Genomic DNA, 22,027 nt, shown 5'->3' with positions numbered 1-22,027 from the left:
CACTCCTGTGACTAATGCTTCAGTTAGTGTTTGGATCTTGTCTTTATTTTTATGTGCTTCTACCTTTGGGGGTTTTATCTGGGCTTTGGTCCTGGTTCATTTCTCCAGTGTTTCTTCTTGGTTTAACCATTGTATATAGTGTATTATGAGTTCCCTCTCTCAGTTCTAATCTCTCAGTAATCACACTTGCCTGGATTGACTTGTGTCTAAGTAAGGTACTTAAAGAGTTCACAGTTATTGAAATTAGCAGTTGTTTCATTATTGTCTCATGTGAAACATGGTGACTGTTAAGTCCTCTTTTGTTCTTTATCTTCCCTCTAGGCTATGGGAGCCTGTGGGCTTTTTAACTATAAGTAGATACTTTAGCTTAATTACTCACTCATAACCTAGAGATAAAACAGGGTGGGTGAGAGATAGCACAGTGTTTATGCAAGGAGACTCCCATGCCCTAAGGGCCCAAAGCCCCAGGCCCAATTCTGCTTCTCTGATAACAGCCAGAGTCAAGCTGGGCAGCAGTCCTTGGCACTGTGAGTTTCTAAACAAATCCTGTTTGTACTCTGTGGGTTCTGAGGCAATTACTCAATGTGTCTCCAAATTCATTAGAACAATGTGGAAAAACTGCCACTAGTGGTCCAGGTGGTGGTGCAGTGGATAAAGGATTGGACTTTCAAGCACGAGGTCCTAAGTTTGATCCCTGGTGGCACATGTACTAGAGTGATGTCTGGGTCTCTCCCTCTCCCTTTCCCTATTCCTCTTCTTCTATCCCTCTCATTAAGGGAGAAAGAAAGAAAGAAAGAAAGAAAGAAAGAAAGAAAGAAAGAAAGAAAGGAAGAGAGAGAGAAAGAAAGAAAGAAAGAAAGGAATGAAGAGAGAAAAAAGGAAAAAAAGAGAGAAAGAAAGAAAGAAAGAAGAAAAGAAAAGAAAAGCTGTCACTATACATCCCGACTTCTAGACCACAGGGAGTGTATGTCTTCTCCTGAGTTTCCCAATCAGGTCTCTGCCCCTGATGTCAGCACAGGGCCTCCCTGCTGCTGCTCTAGCTTCCAAGGTATAGTAGCAGTGGAGACTCACAGTTGCATTTGGTGATCCTTAGGGGATCCTCTCCTCCCTTTAGCAGTTTATTTGTTGATAAAAACTTAGACTGAAGGTGGCACCTAAATTGGCAAACTGCCAGGCTATTACCATTTGCAGATAAGGGTTTTCAGCCCTAGGAATCTCTCCTTAGGCCCCTCTGTCCACAAGCCACATGTGTTTGCACTCACCCCTGACTTGGTGGGTTCCCAAAGTAATCCAAGTCTTGTCTGTATTCTCATGTGATCTTATTTATTATTCCTAATTGAGGAGTGAAATGCAGCTGCTGCTACTCTGTAGCTGAGCCTCCGGAACCACCCATTAATTAATTTTAATGACCAGAGCACTGCTCAGTCTTAGCTTATGGTGAAGTCAGGGATTGAATTTGGGACCTCAGAGCCTCAGGCATTAAAGTCCTTTTGCATAGACATAAAGCTGTATCTCTAGCTAATAAACTGGACTATTTAAATAAAATTGTTCTGTACAGAGACAGAAATTCAGAAGGGGTGGTAGAGGTAGAGGGACAGAGAGACGGAGACACTTATGGCACTGCTTCACCTCCTGTGTAGCTCCCCTCCCCCCCGCAGGTGGGGAATGTAAACTGGAATCTGGATCATGGTGCTCTGTAATGAGTATTTTCAATTGGGTGTGCCACCACCTGGCCCCAAAATTAGGCTATTTTGAAGTCAGTAAATTGACCTTAAAATAATTCAGAAAAGCGTATTTGGATATACTCTTATGGGTGCTTACTAAGAATGTAACTTATCCACTAGAAGTTTGAATATGTTTGCCTATGTGCTCCATGTCTCTGGGAAAATGGAACATTCTGTAGAAAGACTGCACTGGCAACAGTGGAGATCACACTTGATGCCAGGCACTATCACTTACCTTCAATGATTTTACAGTCTGATAATGAGGCAAAGACAGGAAAAGTGTTTTTTTTTTCAAACATAAGCTTTTCTCTTACAGTAAAAACTCGCCAACTGTCCATACATATATCCCAGTCCACTCTTTATAGGGAAGTAAGTTTTTAGCCCTTTTTAAAAGATAGAAAATAGCTAAGGATGAGACACTTAGGTGACTTGATCCGGCTTGCTAAGCTAATAAATACAGAAGGTACTATGAGCTAGTTCTATAGCTCTGTAATATGATCTGCATGTTTCCACCCTATTTTTGTCAAGCCAATGATTTTTTTTTCCTCTTAAGTGAAAGAGTTAAAATTTGTATTCATCCTAGGCCAGCAAAATCCCTCACCTGGTATGATGCCTCCTTTGTCATGCATGCAACCTAGATTTGATTCTATCCCCACTGCACTGAGTGAAGCTTCCTTGATATGCTATCTTTCACTTTCACCTCTCTCTCACTCTGTTGCTCTCTTTCTATTTGAAAAATAGTAACCATGAGCAGTGAAGCCCCACTGATGATATATATATATGTGTTATATATATTATATATTATACACACACATATCATATATATGTTATATATCATATACACACATATATCTATACACACATAAATATATATTTCATTTAGATACTCTAAATGAAAGATAACTCAATACCTCTTAACATCAACTCTAATGCAACTTTTAATTCTTGAAAATAGTGCTAGCAAGGGAGTCGGGCAGTAGAGCAGCTGGTTAAGCACAAGTGGCGCAAAGCGCAAGGACCAGCATAAGGATTCCGGTTCAAGCGCCCAGCTCCCCACGTGCGGGGGAGTCACTTCACAGGCAGTGAAGCAGGTCTGCAGGTGTCTATCTTTCTCTCCCCCTCTCTGTCTTCCTCTCCTCTCTCCATTTCTCTCTGTCCTATCCAACGACAACATCAACAATAATAACTACAACAATAAAAACAACAAATGCAAGAAAAAGGAAATAAATAAATATATTTTTTAAAGTGCTAGCAGTCTCAGGAGATGACTTGGTGAGTAGAGAATGAAAACATGAGGTCCTGAGTTTAGTCGCTAACATTGCATGTGCCAGAGTAATGCACTGGTATTCTCTATCTCTTTCATAAATTAATTTTTAAAAAGAAAATAGTGATAAACCACTGCTGTGTCTTCTTAGATCTATTTAAACGACCTTAAATTTTTTGTGTTCCTGGGAAGAGATATATTCTAAAGACCCTCAAGCATAGGGTTTGTGTCTAGTTTTCTCTCTAGTTTTAACAGTGAATATTTAATAGAACTCAATAAATGCACAATTGCTTATCATTGATATAAGATTATCTTTATTTTCCTACTCATTTGTGTTCTCACTGGTAGTTGATTTCTCATTAAGGTAGTAAACAAATTTATAATTTTATTGTTTCTAACATTACCTTTTATAGTTGTATTTATTGATTAATGTTCCTGAAGTACTTAAGTTCTGATTTTCTCTTCAATAGTCCAGGCCGTCATATGAAATTGTGACTTTTATCACATAATTTTTGTTTAAAATTGAATATGTAAGTGGCTAGTTTTTTCTCATTACATCTGGAGTTCTTGAGATAAAATCGACTCCATTCCATATATGTTTTCTCCTATGAATAGACTCGTATCAGACATACTTATTAGGTAAAGGTAGATTATTTTCTTTAAGGAATGTATAATAATATAGTTTAATTACTTAAATTTACATCTCCCAGCTGTTGGTTTTTCAATCATGAACCAATACTAAAGTTTTTTTTTCTTTCCTTACCTCTAAAAATTCTTCTTTTTTTTTTTTTTTTGCTTTCAGAGTTATTGCTGGGGCTCAGTGCCTGCACTATGAATCCACTGCTACTAGTGGCCGTTTTATCCCATTTTTGTTGCCCTTATTATTGTTAATGTTGACATTGCTGCCATTGTTGTTGAATAGTAGAGAAATCGAGAGAGGAGAGGAAAACAGAGAGGAAGAGAGAAAGAGAGACACTTGCAGGCCTCCTTTAGTGCTTGTGAAGCGAACCCCCTATAGGTGGGGGTCTGGGACTCGAACTGGGATCCTTCCACCAGTCCTTGCATTTCATGCCATGTGCACTTAGCCTGTTGCACTACTGCCCAGCCTCACCTCTAAGAATTCTTATTTGAAAAGACAATGAGATTTTCAGTTATCTATATCTTTAGGCCATCTTTATGACTTGTTTTTACATTTAAAAAAATGGTCGGGTAGTAGCGCAGCAGGCTAAGTAAGCGCAGGTGGTGCAAAGTGCAAGGACTGGCTGAAGGAATCTAGTTCAAGCCCCTGGCTCCCCATCTGCAGGGGACTCGCTTCACGATCAATGAAGCAGGTCTGCAGGTGTCTATCATTCTCTCCCCCTCTCTGTCTTCCCTTCCTCTCTACATTTCTCTGTCCTATCCAGTAGCAATGACATCAATGATAATAACTACAACAATAAAAACAAGGGCAACAAAAGGGAATAAATAACTAAATAAATAAACAAAAAATGGTCTAACTGTAGCACTATTTCTCAGTAAGAGCTCTCAGTTGTTGGCTAATGTTAATATAAAATAGACTATAAGCTGTATTTGCATATTCCTTTATATGAGTTTTAAGTATTCTGTTTTGTTTTGTTTTTTTCCTGCAAGGTCTTTCACTTGAGTTAGGCCAGCCAACTGGCATATTGCTTATTAATCATACATATTAACTGGAGTAGTTAAGGCTTTAAAACCCAACTTACCATTCTGTCCACAGAGACCAGTTACTGTTTTCTAAATGTGATGACATATGCTTCAGATACTGCTAATTAGGTTTTCCCTTGAAAATTCATCCTGACATGTTTCAAGATCATTTTCCCCCTTGAGTACAAATTCATTAAATTATTAATATTTGTGTATGTCTTATAGGATTACTTATGCAATGCAACTTTATTTTAAAGCCATAATCCATAGTGAAAGATGAAATAAATCTCACTCCTCATATATTTCTGACTCAGTTGAAACCAGAGAATAGTATTATGTACAAGAACATAAAATATTAAGTGTTAATTTAGAAAAAATTATTTTGTATATATAAATAAAATGTTTATTACTCAAGATTCCCCAGAGAAATGCAACCAATAGCATATACATATATATTTATCTTAAGAAATTTTCTCACACATTAGTAGAGGGTTGCTAAATTCTAAAAAATAATTCCTGTGTGCTTATTATGTATGTCATATACCCATAATAAAACTGCTGCTGGATAAATTTTCTCATATTTTTATAGAGTTTAGTAATGAAGTCAGATTTTAAGTATCGAAATGTAATTTAACCCACTAAATTCACCCTAGTTCATTGAGAATTATGCACTGAAAATTTTTCAGCTGAATAGTTGTGACTTTTATTGTTTCATCTTATTAATCCTCTGTAATTCTCTTTGTTTGCTGTCATTTATTGAATAGCTTAAAATGTGTCTTTATGGTTTTTTTTCATGCTCATTAATTTATTCATTCACACTGAAAAATGAAGCTCTAAGACTGGTGGGTAGGGCATATTCCTTGGTATACTTGGTCCAAATTCTAGACCCCACGTGGAATTGCCACAGAATGGGGGAAGCTCCAGTGATGTGATCTCTCTCTCTCTCTCTCTCTCTCTCTCTTTCCCTATCTCTCTCTCTCTCAGGCTTATTTATTATTATTTTTACTAGAGACAGACCACATCTGGCACATGTGGTGCTCAAGAATTTGATACTTTATCCACTGTGCCACTTTCCAGGAGTGGTAAAAATTGTGTATGTAGGAGATCTTGGCCCCACTAGAAAGAAAAGAAAAGAAAAAAAATGTAATTCTAGGGGTCAACCTGATAGTGCACCCAGTTGAGTGCTCATGTTATGGTACAAAAGGAACCAGGTTTAAGCTCCTGGTCCCCACCTGCAATAGGAAGCTTCACAAGCAGTGAAGCAGTGCAACAAGTATCTTTCACCATTTATTTTTTAATTTTTAATTACATTTATTTATTTATTATTAGAGATAAATTAAGATGGGAGAGGAGAGAAGGAAAAAAGAGGGAGATACCTATAGCACTACTTCACCACTTGTGAAGCTTTTCCCCTGCATGTGGGGGTCAGGGGCTTGAACCTGGATCTTTGAATGCTATAAAGTGTGCTGTTAACCAGGTGTACCTTTTTCTTTCTATCTCCCATTTCACTCTCAATTTCCTCTGTCTCTATAAGCAAAAGAAAGAAGAAATAGGTCTGGGAGTGGCAGGTTCATCATAAAGGCACCTAACTCCAGCAGTACAATAAATTTGATAGCAATAAAAAAATAATAATAGGTGTCTACAAAATACTCATTTTTATTGCTACCAGAGTTAATCACTGGAGCTCAGTGCCTGCATCACACACTCCCCCCCCCATAAAAATGATTTAAAAAATCAATAATAATAATAATGCAGTTCAAAATTCTTTTTTTCAGATTTTTTCTTTTGAAATTATTTATTTATTATTGGATAAAGACAGAAATTGAGAGGGGGGGGACAGAGAGTGAAAGAGCTAGAGACTCACCTGCGGTCCTGCTTCACCACTCATGCTATCCTCCTGCAAGTAGGGACCAGAGGCTTGAACCTAGGTCTTTGCACACTATAATAAGTGCATTTAACCAAGTGTGCCACCACCTGGCCCCAATTCTAAAATTCTATGCTATGAAGATACCTTTTATCCTTTACATTAGGAAATTCAGAAAGATGCAAACACAGCCTCATATATTTATACAACTATAGATATTATCAACCATACACTAAAACTGATTGTTTTGACTCTTGTCCAATATTTAAATGAAGTCTTGTAGTCTACTCAATAATAGCTAAGAGAGGGGGTTAAAAAATGATGTCATGAGAAAAAGGAGAAAAGTGGTTTCCTCTAGCTGTTGAGTCATCGTTGCAGGCATCAATTACTAGCAATAACATTGATGGCAAAAGTAAGGAAGGAAGGAGAAGAGAAATTGTTGTTTTTTATGTTGTTTTTGACAGGCTGGCTTCACGGGCGGGTAACAGACGACCCAGGACTCATGGCTGGGTTGTACACAGTATCTCTTTATTCATGCAGGACATCCATGCAGGACGCAGGGCAATCTATCCCAAGCTAAGCTAAACTAAAAACTACAATCTTGTCCTTATAAATATACTAGCCCAGTAGGGTGGGAACAGGATGCTACGCAGAGAGGGTGGAGAGAAAAGTGACTGGTGAAAATCAGGGTATGACAAGGAGAGGGGGCGGAGCAGGTGAGAATTCTACCACTAAACCACCAATGCCCTGGAGGGAAGGTGGTGCTTTTTAACAGAGTTTATGTAAATAGAATGAAGTGGTTATGTAAATAGAATAGTGTTAAGCAGGGGGGATTTAAACCAAATGAAACAGAAGGGGTTTTTAAAAGCATACCAACAAGAAATAAAGAAAGAGAGAAATAAAGAAAAGAAATAGAGAAGAGAAAGAAATAAAGAAAAGGTCAGGGACTGGGGAGACAGTATAATGTTTATCTTACTTTGGGTTCTGAGGTCCCAAATTCAATCCTGAGTACTTGCCATAAACCAGAGCTGAGCAGGGCTCTAGTCTCTCTCTCTCATTCTCTCTCATTTTCTAACTCTTACTCCTTACATATTCCTGTGTATCTCTCACTAAAATGAATAAATATAATTTTTTAAAAGGTGTAAAAAATAGAGATGGTCAGATATTAACTTATTAATTGATGTCAAGAAATAGAAAGCCACTAATGATTTCTACATTTCAATGTTAGTTGGTTTGACTCTTTGTTCCTCTCTCATTGACCTTAATTTTGATCTGTCTGAAAGTTCTTGCAGAATTGCACTATCAGAATTAGTATGCTATTTGTGCCTCTATATGTTGCTTTTCTCTACTAAAATCTAAAAATTTAAGAGTTTCCATAATAAAAGTAAAAGAAAATTCTAAAGTTCAGAGGCATTATGAAAGTGTTTCGAGATGTGGAAATTCAGTATCATAATTCTTACATATGGAAAGCATCCTGTAAGGCCTGATTCTTTATCTTCAGCTTGAGAACATACCTCCTATGAATTTCTAAATATAGAAGAAATAACATTTGCCATTCTAACATTTCAGCCTGTTAACGTGGCAAAAAAAAAAAAAAAAGATGTTAAAATATATCACAGCATGTTCAGGAAATTGTTTAGTCCACCTACTGTTTCTCACCCCCTATACCAAGATGAATCATATGCCTTGGTAAAAATTGGCAATGACAAGCATAGAAAACAGAGCCAGATATTTAGGTCGAAGAGATAGTGGTTTGTCAAGGTAATGAGGAGGCCAGACAAATTTAAGTGGAAATCTGTGTTTGCATGTCAACAGGTCTGAAGAAATCAGGGTAGATTATGATAAAGTGAAGTCAAACAGAAATCATGCATGCAAGTGAGAATTACAAAGATCCAAATTCCTAAGGGGGCAAAGTAACAAGCAAATGGGGGCATTTAAATATCTCCCTTGGCTGTAAGAGAACAATTATAGCAACAAAGTAACCTAAATTGTGAAGGATCAGGATATCCACCAAGGAACCTTAATCCTGGGGATTATGGGTTTTAGGACCAGATACACTTGGGTTCAAAGTTTGACCCCATCAATTAAGAAGACAATGACTTGGAGCTAGATGTTTAACCTTACTATAAAATGTATTGTCTTCCCTCAGGACTTTTGTAAGGAGGAAATGAAATAATTTAAGCCACTGCTTAATAATCAATGCCTGAGCCATGACAAGCGTTTAATAAAACTGCGATAATAATCATTAGGCATGAGCCTTCCATATAGTTCCTGCAATAATTTCAACTTCTTAGGGCAGATGAGAGAAGCTGAACTTTGAGGATCCAGTCAAAAGAGAATTAAAGGACTGACCTTGATTAGATTTACCTTCATGACTAAATTAGTACCATGACCATCATAGTAACTAGTAACTTAATAGACATACTAAACAGTACTGTAAATATTATCAGCTACACATTGCCTGACAATGCAACTTAATACAGACAAATATTAGATGAAGTGTTATAGTATAGTTGAGGTGCATTAGAAAATAATAGCACTCCAGGTTCCAGATGCTACCATGATGCCAACCAGACTTCCCTGGGCAGAGGACCCCACCAATATGTCCTGGAGCCCTGCTTCCCCAGAGCCCTGCCCCCACTAGGGAAACAGAGAGACAGGCTGGGAGTATGGATCAATTTGCCAAAGCCCAAGTTCAGCGAGGAAGCAATTACAGAAGCCAGACCTTCCATCTTCTGCACCCCATAATGATCCTGAGTCCATACTCCTAGAGGGTTAAAGACTAGAAAAGCTGGGAGTGGGCGGTAGCCAGCGGATTAAGTTTACGTGGCACTAAGCACAAGGACAGGCATAAGGATCCTGGTTCCAGCTTCCAGCTTTCCACCTGCAGGGGAATCCCTTCACAGCCAGTGAAGCTGGTCTGCAGGTGTCTATCTTTCTCTCCCCCCTCTCTGTCTTCCTCTCCTCTCTCCATTTCTCTCTGTCCTATATAACAACAACTGATGACGACATCATTAACAACAGTAACTACAACGATATAAAACAAGGACAACGAAAGGGAAAATAAAAAATGAATAGGAAAGCTATCAGGGGAGGGGATGGGATATGAAGTTCTGGTGGTGGGAATTGTGTAGAATTGTACCCCTCTTATTTATTCTGTTTTTTTTGGTCAGTGTTTCCTTCTTATAAATAAAAATTAAAAAAAAACAATATCACAGGGTCAGTCTGTAGTGCACCAGGTTAAGTGCACACATTACAGTGCATGAGGACCCAGGTTCAGGACCATGGTCCCCACCTGCAGGGGGGAAAGTTTTCCCTTCCCCCTCAGTTTCTGGCTGTTTATCCAATAAATAAATAAAGATAGTAAAAAAATTAAGTTTAAAATAAAGAAAATAATATCACAACTTCTAATTTGTTTTGAAAAGCCCCATTAATTGCTGCTAGAGTTCATCTAAGGAAAATAAATGAGAGGGAAATTGTGTAATGATGTAGGGATTTTAAGATCAACTTAAGTAGTGAAGGTAATATTGAAAATAACCTTATGGTATGAAAGTATCTTTCCACAGCTCTAAACCTATTTCAGATTATTTGTGCTGGATTATATCCTCTTTCTAAGTCATTACAGAGTCACTTGTCTGATCCCTGAATCATGAGAACATTATGACTAGCATTGTTGCTGCCATAGATGTATTTTTAAATACCTGTTAAGAAATAAAGCACAATTATAATGTGCATTACTCATGTAAGTATTCTATTCACATTCATTCACATATCATTGATTTTGCAACGTGATAACTTTTTTATATCAGTTATAAATCTTACTTCCGTTCACAATGTAAGAAAAGGAAACTAAACTTCCCAGATAGTCTGTAATGTTTTCCTGTGTAATTAACACCTCCTTCACAGTTGTGGGTGCCAGTCAAGGCCCTGTCTGTCTCCTCTTTCTTGACATTTCCTTGATACCTTCTCCAAGCTGTTCCGAGGGCTAAGTGTGTGCTAAATACACACAAGGGATCAGGGATATATTTGAGAGGTATTATATTAGCAAGGTCTGCAATTTAGAGACTACTTACACATATGTCTCCTCTTGGGCTTGGAGTCTGCATACCACCTTTATTTAAGTCCAGTTATTGCTTTAACCTTGTCTTCATCATCATCCTCCTCATCAAAACCATCTGTCAGATAAGTACCAGTGATTCATTATTCACATTCTTCCCTGCTTAATGCTTCTGGAGGACAAGTGTTTATAAATCAAGTGGCTAATTTAAGATACATGTGCTTTCATACTGCAAGTCATCCTGGCAGCATCAAGTTGTTTTTTTTTTTTTCAGGTTATTTTTACTGTTGAAAATGTCTGGATGTCATTTATTTAAATAGTCTTGTATTTCTTTTCTTTCTGTCTTTTTCTCCCTCAATCTTGATAATGATGGCACTCTGTGGCCTTAGGTACAGCAAACACAAATGGGCAAACTAATAAAAACAATTCAGATAGGGAGTAGGGTGGTAGCACAATGGGTTAAGCACGGGTGGCGCAAATTGCAAGGCTCGGCTTGGCTTAAAGATCCCAGTTCAAGCCCCTGGCTCCCCACTTGCAGGAGAGTCACTTCATAGATGGTGAAGCAGGTCTGCAGGAGTCTATCTCTTCCCCTCTCTGTCTTCCCTTCCTCTCTCCATTTCTCTCTGTCCTATCCAACAACAATGACATCAATAATAAATACAATAAAACAACAAGGACAACAAAAGAGAATAAATAATAAATAAATATTAAAAAATAAATCTTAAAAATTCAAATAAAGCCCCATTGTTGAACTATGACTTTATTTTAATTTTTAATTTTTTAAATATTTATTTATTTCCTTTTGTTGCCCTTGTTTTATTGCTATAGTTGTTGTTGTTATTGATGTTGTCGTTGTTGGATAGGACAGAGAGAAATGGAGGGAGGAGGGGAAAATAGAGAAGGGGAGAGAAAGATAGACACCAGCAGACCTGCTTCACCGCTTGTGAAGTGACCCCCCTGTAGATGGGGAGCTGGGGGCTGGAACCTGGATCTTTACGCCAGTCCTTGTATTTTGTGTCACATGCGCTTAAACAGCTGTGCTACCACCCGACTCCATATATATATATGTATTAAATATATATATATATATATATATATATATATATATATATATATATATATTTTTTTTGCCACCATGGTTATGGCTGGAGCTCAGTGTCTGCATGACTCCACCACTCTTCCTTATGGCTACATTTTCTTCTTCTTTCTTCTATCTTTTCTCTCTTTCTCTATTTCTCTCTACTTTTCTCTTTATTTTTTGATAGAGATGAAAGACAGACAGAGATGAGGAGATAGAGACAGGAAGGAGAGATGCTCATTGGTCATGAGACTTCACCCCTGAAAATGGAGGCTATAAACTTGAACACAGGTCCTTGATCGTGGCAATATGTGTGCTCTACCAAGAGAGCCACCACCTGACTCCTTTTAAATAATTTTATTGAAGGATAACATACATTCAGAAAAATATATGTGACATAAGAGTAGCTTGATTTTTAACAAATTGAACACACTCATGTAACCTGCACACAGTTAAGAATCAAACAAAAAGGAGTCACTTCACAAGCAGTGAAGCAGGTCTGCATGTTTCTATTGTTCTCTCCCCCTTTGTGTCTTCCCCTCCTCTCCCCATTTCTCTCTGTCACCACCTACAGGATGAGGGGGGAGTAGGTGAAATTGTACTGCAGGTGTCTCTCTCCATGTCTCTCCCTTTCTTCTCAATTTTTTTCTGTCTCTAATGAATGAATCAATAAATAATTTACTTTTAGATTTTTAAAAATATATAACACACACATACACAATATGTACTTGTTTTATTTTAATGAGAGAGAGAGAGGCCAGAGTACTGCTCAGCTCTGGCTTATGGTGGTGAAGAGAACTGAACCTGGGACTTTGGAGTCTCAAACATAAAAGTGTTTTTGCATAACTATTGTGATGTCTTCCCAGTCTCCCTTCTTTTTTTAAGCTAGAGAAGCATGAATGAGGAGAGAGAAAATAAAAGAGACCACAGGGGAAAAAAATAAAATAAAAGAGACCACAGGACCAAAGTCTTCATTTTTGTGGGGGCTGGCTTCTAGTTTGGTTGTGCCTTTATAACAATTTGTAAGATATGCTTATTTATTATAAGGAGAATTAGGTATGAGGGAGAGAGCCATAACACTGTTCAGTTCTAGCACAAGGTGATGCTAGGAATTGAACCTGTGGCTCTCAGGTCTTAAGCGTGTATTCACCAGGCAGACCTATCTCCTTAGTTTAGTTTGTTCCAGTTGTATTGGCTTATTAGTAATTATTAATAATCTTTATATATCCCACACATGATCCTTGCTCAAATAATAAAACCATCACTACTAAAACTACTATTATTTCTTAATAATAGAATTTTATCTTTCCCTAATACCTTTAAGTGAAAAGAGAAAAGGTCTTTTGGAAGAATTAGTAACTGTAAACCAATAATATTCAGAGTATCTGAGGGCCCTAGGGGTGGGAGAGAGAAAAGGATTAATTCCTGGAGAGAAGAAAGATGAAGTTTGGAGAGATCTTGAAAACTATTCTATTGCAGAAACCACGGCCTGCAGTAGTTGTGAGAGATCCTGGAGCTTCCATCCGTTTCTCATCCATTCATTCTTCTGCTCTATCCTATCAGAGCCCCTCACTCTATAGGTGACTAAGACTTGAAACTTTATTATCTTTATTTATTTGATAGAGACAGTCAGATATCAAGAGAGAAGAGGGAGATAGAGAGGAAGAGAAACAGAGAGACACCTGCAGACCTACTTCACCACTTGTGAAGCTTTCCCCCTACAGGTGGGGACTTGGGGCTTGAACCCAGGACCTTACACATTGTAACATGTGTGCTCAACCAAGTGCACCGCCACCAGTCTGAAACTTGGGATTTTATAACCTGTTCTTAATATATATTTGCTATTATGTTGACTATACTACTTTGTAAAGCATATCTAAACATTACCAAAATCTGCTTTAAGATTTTACTAGAAACTCAAGCCTAGAAATCACATTTATAATGAAAATATGCTGGCTAGAGTGATTTGTACATGATATGTTACCATAATTTTATAACTCTGGAAAATATTTTCCAACATTTCCACTCTTAGCAAGGATCCATAAACAAAATCAACATTCCCCTTGCATTCTTCTAGCATACACATCAATACACTCTGACAATTGCAAGACTGACTTAAATGATCGTGTAAATTATCAGTGATATGCAAGATATTGGATGCTTGCCCATGTCATACTGAATCATGCATGCTTTTTATTTGTCATCTTAACACCTGGCAATGTTACGTTATAATAGCTGACACTGGTTTGTCTTAAACATTAACTCTGTGAGAAAAGTTGATCAATAGTTTCATTTCCCTGCTTCCTAACCAAATCATTAAACATGTCTCCTTTTGAGAGGAAAAAGTACACTAAAGTTGGTCCCTGTGGTTGAAATTTACCTCAGCATAAAGAATGGCTCACTTACTTTGATGGCAGTGATTTAGTTTCTTTTGAATTGATAAATTATAATCTTTCATTTCTAAGTAAACTTTCTACCATGGATTAATTCTCAAGGGCTAATTGAATTACAGTTACTAAAACACATGATATATTTATTTTCTGAATGTGAAAACTGCAAGGCTAGAAGATGGTGTACATGTGTACAACTTTTGTTAAATATGGACGTATTAAATCAGTACAATATGAAAATATTAAATAATTACAATATGGAAGTATTAATTCATTAATTCATTACAATCATAAAAAGGTACTACAATGTTCTGATCTTTAAAGGAGAAGGTATATGAGAACACCACTAATTATATTTTAATGAAAATTTTAAAAATCTGTTATGAAGATGTTAGCTAGAATTATTTATGAGAGCAACTGTCATATTTACATGAAGTCCTTGAGGGTTTTCAATTTATGTGCCTTCTACAACAGTGGAAGCATTTCTCACTTAATCACAGTGTTTATTTGTTTATTGAATTACTTACCTCCTGAAATCTACTGTTCTGCATCAATTGGCATTCGACTTCATATTCTACTCCAAACACAAAGGAAAAGTAGAAGATAAAATAAAATGCCTGCCAATTGAGGAGAAGAAAATTAGTAAATGAAATTAGTTTTTCTGTTTATTCCTAAAAAAAAAAAAAACTTTCTGGCTTATGCTTATAGTTATTCCCTAAAAGTATTAGAATATCAATCTAACATTTTTACTTTTTTAAAAATGTTTTTACTTATTTATCCCCTTTTGTTGCCCTTGTTGTTTTATTGTTGTAGTTATTATGTCGTCATTGGATAGGACAGAGAGAAATGGAGAGAGGAGGGGAAGAGAGAGAGGGAGAGAAAGATAGACAGACACCTGCAGACCTGCTTTACTGCTTGTGAAATGACTCCCCTGCAGGTGGGGAGCCGGGGACTCGAACTGGGACCCTTATGCCAGTCCTTGTGCTTTGCACCACGTGCGCTTAACCCACTGCAATACTGTTCAACTCCCTAATATTTTCACTTTTTAAGTAACAACAAAACTTTTAGTTGACTTATAAGACACCCTCCCAAATTAAAGAGTTAAATAATAGGCTCAGTACAACATTATAGCTGTGATAAAGCTTAGAAAGATGCTTTTCAGACCTTTGTGAAGCTAAGAATTACCTGAAGTGGTATTAAAATGCAGATCCATGGATCTCATCTACATAAATTCTAAACTAGTGAGTTTAGAATGAAGCCCAAGAATGTGCTTTATTTATTTTCAAGTAATTCCCATAAAATTAGAGCTCAGATCATTCTTTGAGAAACAACTTGGGATATGTACACTTATTATTGTAACAGGATACATAGAATCATCAGATTAAAAAATACCAATTTAGGTCATCTTTTGGATAGTTTATATCATTTAATAGAGTATCAAGGTATATATACCACAGCTTTCTCAGCCAATAGCCACAGACCCTTTGGAATATAACTAAAATATGCCTACTAGCTATTTACAAAATGAGACCACCCCCAACTCTTCATATTCACTATTCCAGTCTTTAGGTTCATGATTAATCAACAATTTGTTTGGCTTTGTATGCTAACTCTTTTCAGCCACCAGGTTCCAGATGCTAGCAAGATGCCAACCAGACTTTCCTGTACTGACAACCCCACAAATGTGTTCTGGAGCTCTGATTCCCCAGAACTCCACCCCACTAGGGAAAAAGAGAGGCAGGCTGGGAGTATGGATCGACCTGGCAATGCCCACGTTCAGCGGGGAAGCAATTCTAGAAACCAGACCTTCCACCTTCTGCATCCCACAATGACCTTGGGTCCATACTCCCAGGGGGTTAAAGAATAGGAAAGCTATCGGGAGGAGGAGATAGGATACGGAGGTCTGGTGGTGGGAATTTTGTAGAGTTGAACCCCTCTTATCCTTTGGTTTTGTCAGTGTTTCCTTTTTATAAATTAAAAAGAAAAAGAATATCAAGGTATAGAGGACAAACTTAAGATCAACTTATTCCAAGCACTATTTTTCCCATCTTGATGGTAAAAAACTAGAAATATATTTTTCTCTGTTGACTTCTAAGGTTATGTTGACTGTGAATTTTTTATGGTCTTAATTTTTTTTTAGTAATATCTTGGACTACAATGGAATCATAGTGTATATTACCTGTTTCTCTTTTATTTTTAGGGAAGACGAGGAAAACCAGGTCCTCCAGGAAAACCAGGACCTCCAGGACCACCTGTGAGTAAAAAATAGGGTGACCTATTCTTTGGAAAGTCCCTCTAGAATAAAATTCCTTAACTATAACTCTGTCTATATACCTCTTTGGTTAAAATTCTTTACCAGTTTCATTTTACTTCAGGATGAATTTCTTATCTTCTGCATACCATTTTGAGAACTTCATCATTTCTCTTTACTTGATTTTGCCCATGTCTATGTCCTTCTTTTATAGTCTGCAATATAATCTGTAATCTGTGTCTTAATCTTCTTTTGTAATGATGTTCCCTTATTATCTCAAAAAAAAAGCCTTCCTTTTCACATATTCTTCAGAGGTCTATGTAAGTTTCCAACTATAATCATAACTCAGTTGAACATTACCCCCCCATATCCTTAGCCAGTGCTCTCAGCATGTGAAATGTTATCCTCCATGAACCTTTAAATCTTATAACATCTACAGGTACTATATATTGCTTTGCAATCAGTATTAGCCTTATTGGCCTGCCCAAAGCTCTGATTTGTGTCTTAATTATGTTTACTCACCACGGGGTAGTCCACTTTCTAGTATTCAGGGTGTGATTATCAATTATCTAATAACTAATAATGAATATATTTCATAAATAAGATAGCAGACAGAAAATCAGTGAAATTTTAAAGATCAGAATTACCTGACACCACTAGAGGACTTCACACTTAGCACCATAGGAATTGCTTATGGTACCAGTCATGTGCCCAAAAAAGTCATCTGCTTTCCCTGTATTAATTTCATTTCATCCACTTTAGTCATTCAAGTGAATTGTTGTTGCTCAGTAATGTACTGGTGCCAATTGGCACTGATTATAAAAACAAGTAAGGAAAAAGAGGTCCAAATTGGCTATCCTGGAATTCAGTCTTTAAAGAAATCAGCTTTGTTGATCTTTAGTTCAGGTTGTCTAGCAAAACAGAACAGAGAATACGTAAGATTTTCGGTGGTTGTGCTATAGTGAAGAAAAGCCTGTGAATGCTGACAGGCAAGATTAGGTCTTGTAGCTTCCAAACATGTGATGCTTCTTTCAAGACAGAATAATTGTTGTCTCAAAGGAGGAGTTTGAATGATGAAGGCCTTTATGACAAGCTTGCCGAATGTCTAGAAGAGGATTATTCCAAATTCTAGAATGAATTCTCAACTATAGGTCAGATGAGTTTACTGAAGAGTTTAGAAGAGTAAGAAATACAACTGTAATAAAAGATGATGCATAATATTTAATTCCATAGCTATTAATTTATTGCTAAACTATTAGAGGAGATAGGCACTTATTTTATTTGAGTTGCACAATTTAAGTTAAAATTATCTGAGTCTAATGTACAGTATTTGTTAAATCCTGAGCATGCAATGTCGTTTTCGACGGGTTATGTTGTTTTTGCCGGGCTGGCTTCATGGGCAGGTAACAGACAGGGACTCATAGTTGAGCTGTAGGCAGTATCTCTTTATTCATGCAGGACGCAGCACAATCTAAGCCGAGCTGAGCTAAACTAAAGGTAAAGTACTACTCACAATGCTGTCTTTATATATACTTGCCAAGTAAGGTGGAAACAGGATGTGACATAGAGAGGGTGGAGAGAAAAGTGACTGGTGAAAATCAGAGTGTGACAAAGAAGGGATCAGGGTGTGACAAGGAGGGGGTGGAGCAGGTGAGAATCCTATCACTGAACCACAAATGCCCTGGAGGGAGGTGGAACTTGTTAACAGTGGTTATGTAAATAGAATAGTGTTAAGCAGGGGGGATTTAAACCAAATGAAACAGAAAGGGTCTCATGCATACCAACAATGCAATATTTATCTTGTATGCTCAGGATTTTAAAAAAAGGTGTCTATTACGTTTTCATACAAAATGCCAATTTGTTTACATTTAAAAATAGGGAAAATATCTCTGCCAAAAAGAAACTGATTTTTATTCCTTGATCAGTTATTGTTTTAAGGAGACATATGATTATGCAAAAGACTTTTATGCCTGAGGCTCTGTAGTGCTGGGTTCAATCCCCAGCACTACTATAAGCCAGAGTTGAGCAGTGCTCTAGCTTTTCTCTCTGTGTATCTTTCTCTCTGTCTCTCTCATTAAAAAATAAATAAAAGGGAGTTGGGCTGTAGCGCAGCGGGTTAAGCACAGGTGGCGCAAAGCACAAGGACCGGCATAAGGATCCCGGTTCGAACCCCGGCTCCCCACCTGCAGGGGAGTCGCTTCACAGGCGGTGAAACAGGTCTGCAGGTGTCTATCTTTCTCTCCCTCTCTCTGTCATCCCCTCCTCTCTCCGTTTCTCTCTGTCCTATCCAACAACGACAACAATAATAACTACAACAATAAAACAACAAGGGCAACAAAAGGGAATAAATAAATTTAAAATAAATAAATAAATAAATAAATAAAAATTAAAAAAGAAATAAAATGTGTCAGATCATACCATCAGCTGTTCCTCTTTGAGAATTGTGGTTTATAGAACCTCTTGTCTTTTTTTATTCTGGAAAAATCCCTCTAACTGACTAAAATATCTTCTCTCTAATACAAGTATTGTCAAATTTTTTTCTTGAAGTATAGTTTTTATCAGCTTTTGCATATTTTTAAGTTATTCACGTGATACTTTCATTTGTTTCCACACATACCAGCATTCTGAAAAAAAAATCTTGTGACGTACCTACTCATGTTTACAGAATTCTTGAGGGAAACATTGAAAGGGAAGATAAAATTAGCTGGTTTCTCAGAAATTCCTTTGCTGCCATTGATTAGTTTTTTCTCAACATTTTTAGCAAGAAAACCATTATTTTGCGACTGTAGAAATGAACAGTCTTTGAAATCACCCCTTTCAAGATACTATTAATATTTTAAGAAAAGAAATTCATGCAAAGATTGTTCCTAATTCACATTGTGTAAAAGTTTTGTAAGCATTTATTTAATGTGTATAATGCACCTTGCTAAGAGTTGAACTTGCATAAGCGAATTACATCTGCTTTCTAGGTATTCAAATTTAAGTCTCAGAAATATAATTAAACAAGATAATTCAGTAAATATAATACTAAGGGTGGAATTAACAACTGAAGCATCAAGACTGAGTCTTGTAAAAGCAAACAAACAAAAAATCCTGCCAGTGCAACAATATACATTAACCCAACAAACAATATGTAAAACTATATTTCCAATCACAGAAAGATAGACCGTGTAAATTCCACTTATACAAGATTTCTAAAATAATCAAACTGTGTAGAAGAAATAGGCATGTGTTATCCAGTCAATGATTATAAAGTTTTATTTACTCAAATTTTGTAATTATAGAAACCAATATAGTGCCCTAGTTGACAAGAAAATATTGTACATATCAAAGTTTTTGAAAGAGTAGATCTCATGTTTGGAGTTCTTATTGTGCTTGCACTCATACACACATATTCACATTCATACACAGAAAAACTAATAGACACAATGAAACTCTGTCAAATATTGGTTATGTCAGTTATCTTTAATTTCAGGTGTTTACATGTGTCCAAACTCATCGTATTAAGTATGTGCAGTCCATTCTGTAACAATCATACTTCAATAATGCTGTTTTAAAATGAGTTCAATAAAGCATATAGAGAGGAAGAACCAAGCAAGATAAGTTGTTGATTAAAGGAAACGGTCTGAATAATAGCAGAGTGCTTAATCTCTGGAGAGTAGGGACAGCCTAGTAGCCCAGGTAGTTCTGAGTCATAGACCTCTAAACCAGCACTGATGAAGCAGTCCCAGTCAGGATCCTGGCAAATCTCATGTGAAGCTTTGCAAGTCATGCAAAACTACAAAATTTTATGAACAGTTTTAAGTGATCAGTTCTTTGACCAGATTTCATTACAAGGTCACTCTAGTGGCACAATGTAGTTTATATGTTGAAAGAGTATGATTTATTGCTGCTATTGTACATTTTCTATTTTAAAAGTACTAACAATATTTTTATCTATGGGAAGGTGTCCCTGTTTATCCTTCTTCATTTACAGGCATTTTTAAAATAAAAATGTTGCTGCTGTTGTTGGTTTTAATTTATTTTTCTGTCTCAACATTGTACACTCATGAGATGAACCCTATTTCGCAGCAGGAAGAAATAAGAGAAATAAAGAATTGTTGATTAGGCTAAAATCCTTCTGACTGAAATTGGGTTATGGTATATGACTTACCCTGTTCATTTGCATGTAAGATTCCCAGAGCACATGTTAGAATTTGTGACAATATAAGATATTTTTCAGATTAATTTTATTTATCTTATCAGACAATAGTCAAATAATAATGTCTTTTAAATGACTTTTTAGTAATGTCTTTTAAATGACTGAAGAGTTAGAGTTCATGATGTCTAAAAAAAAAACAAGATATAGGGGCTAATAAGAGATGAATCTTCAGGTAATCATATACTTTACTCAGTTTCCTCAAGAAAATGTACTTTCCTTTGAGACTTTATATATAAGTATTCTTTTTCCCTTTTACAACTCACAAGCTAGTGTATTATGTATATTCACAGAGCTGTGCATATATAGCCACTATCAAATCCCAGAACACTTTCATCACTTCAAAAAGAATCACTAAACATAGCAGTCACTTCCCATTTGATCATCTTCCTTGACAACCACCAATCTCCTTTCTATTTATATTGATTTGCTATCTGAACCTTTCGTATAAATGGAATCATATAATTTGTGGTCTTTTAGCATTCTTTATTGCAAAGAAGTCATTAAGTAAAGCTGTCCTGTATTGATAATGCCTGCAAATATAGTAGGATTGTGATTGAGACTGATTTTTTTAGAGCCAAAGCATGAGAACACTAAGCATCTTGCTAGGGAAGTAAATAATACTAACTTCTGAGGAGACAGATTTAGAAGAGAGAGGGATGGTTTTGGTACTCCATTGCCCATTCATTATGTAATCCTTACAATTATGTGGAAATTATATTGATTTTATGTTGAGATGTTGAGAAATGTCAGGTAATTTACCTAAGACCATACAAGTTTGGTTATATATACATACGTGTGTGTGTGTGTGTGTGTGTGTGTGTGTAATTTAATGATGTGAAGTAAATCTAACATTTTCTTTTTTTATTGTGGGGATTGATAGCTTACAGTTGACATTTCTCAGATTTCTGCAAAACACTCTAACTTATCTGCACCTAGGTCCTCCTTTGCCATTGTGCACCAGCACCTGAGCCCTCATTCCCCCTCCCCAGTTCTTTACTTTGGTGCAATACACAAAATCCAGTCCAAGTAATTCTGCTTTGTCTTCCCCTTTCTGTTCTTATTTCTCAGTTTCTGTCTATGATTGAGATCACCCCATATTCATCTTCTTCTCTCTGGCTTATCTCACTTAACATGATTCCTTCAAGCTCCATCCAAGATGGGATGAAGAAAGTGATAGCATCATCTTTAAAAAATTTTTTAAATTTATTTAACTTTATTTTAATGCTTTACAGACCACACAAGTTTAATGGAGAAACAAAAACTAAAACCCAGGGATTGATCCCTAACTCTCCCTCTATTCTACTAGACTACAAGTGTGAAATAAAAGTCTTTCTGACTTTTGAATCAAAAAGTCCTTTGACTAGGATTGGCCTTACTTAAAACTTCATCTACATGACATGATCTGATTTTCCCATTGTAACTCATAGTGCTATAATACTCAGGACAAAAGGATATAATATAAGAAATCTATGAGGGGACGGGGGTAGACAGCAATGGTTATGCTAAGGTACTTTCATGCCTGAGGCTCCAAAGTTT

The 22,027-nt window shown here is 36.6% G+C and overlaps 1 protein-coding gene across 1 annotated transcript in view; it reads left to right on the top strand.

Annotated features, from left to right (window-relative positions):
* COL19A1 (collagen type XIX alpha 1 chain) overlaps window positions 1-22,027 on the top strand; it is a 388,031-nt gene that overhangs the window by 230,438 nt on the left and 135,566 nt on the right. The window contains exon 16 of the mRNA XM_060190822.1: window positions 16,240-16,293. Within this exon, the coding sequence (XP_060046805.1) occupies window positions 16,240-16,293 (54 nt within the window). The remainder of the gene's footprint in view (window positions 1-16,239; window positions 16,294-22,027) is intronic.

Source organism: Erinaceus europaeus, chromosome 4, assembly GCF_950295315.1.
Source record: "Erinaceus europaeus chromosome 4, mEriEur2.1, whole genome shotgun sequence".
NCBI classification, from domain to species: domain Eukaryota; kingdom Metazoa; phylum Chordata; class Mammalia; order Eulipotyphla; family Erinaceidae; genus Erinaceus; species Erinaceus europaeus.
The sequence above is the reverse complement of the archived record's forward strand: the minus strand, read 5'-3'. Positions and strand labels throughout refer to the sequence as shown.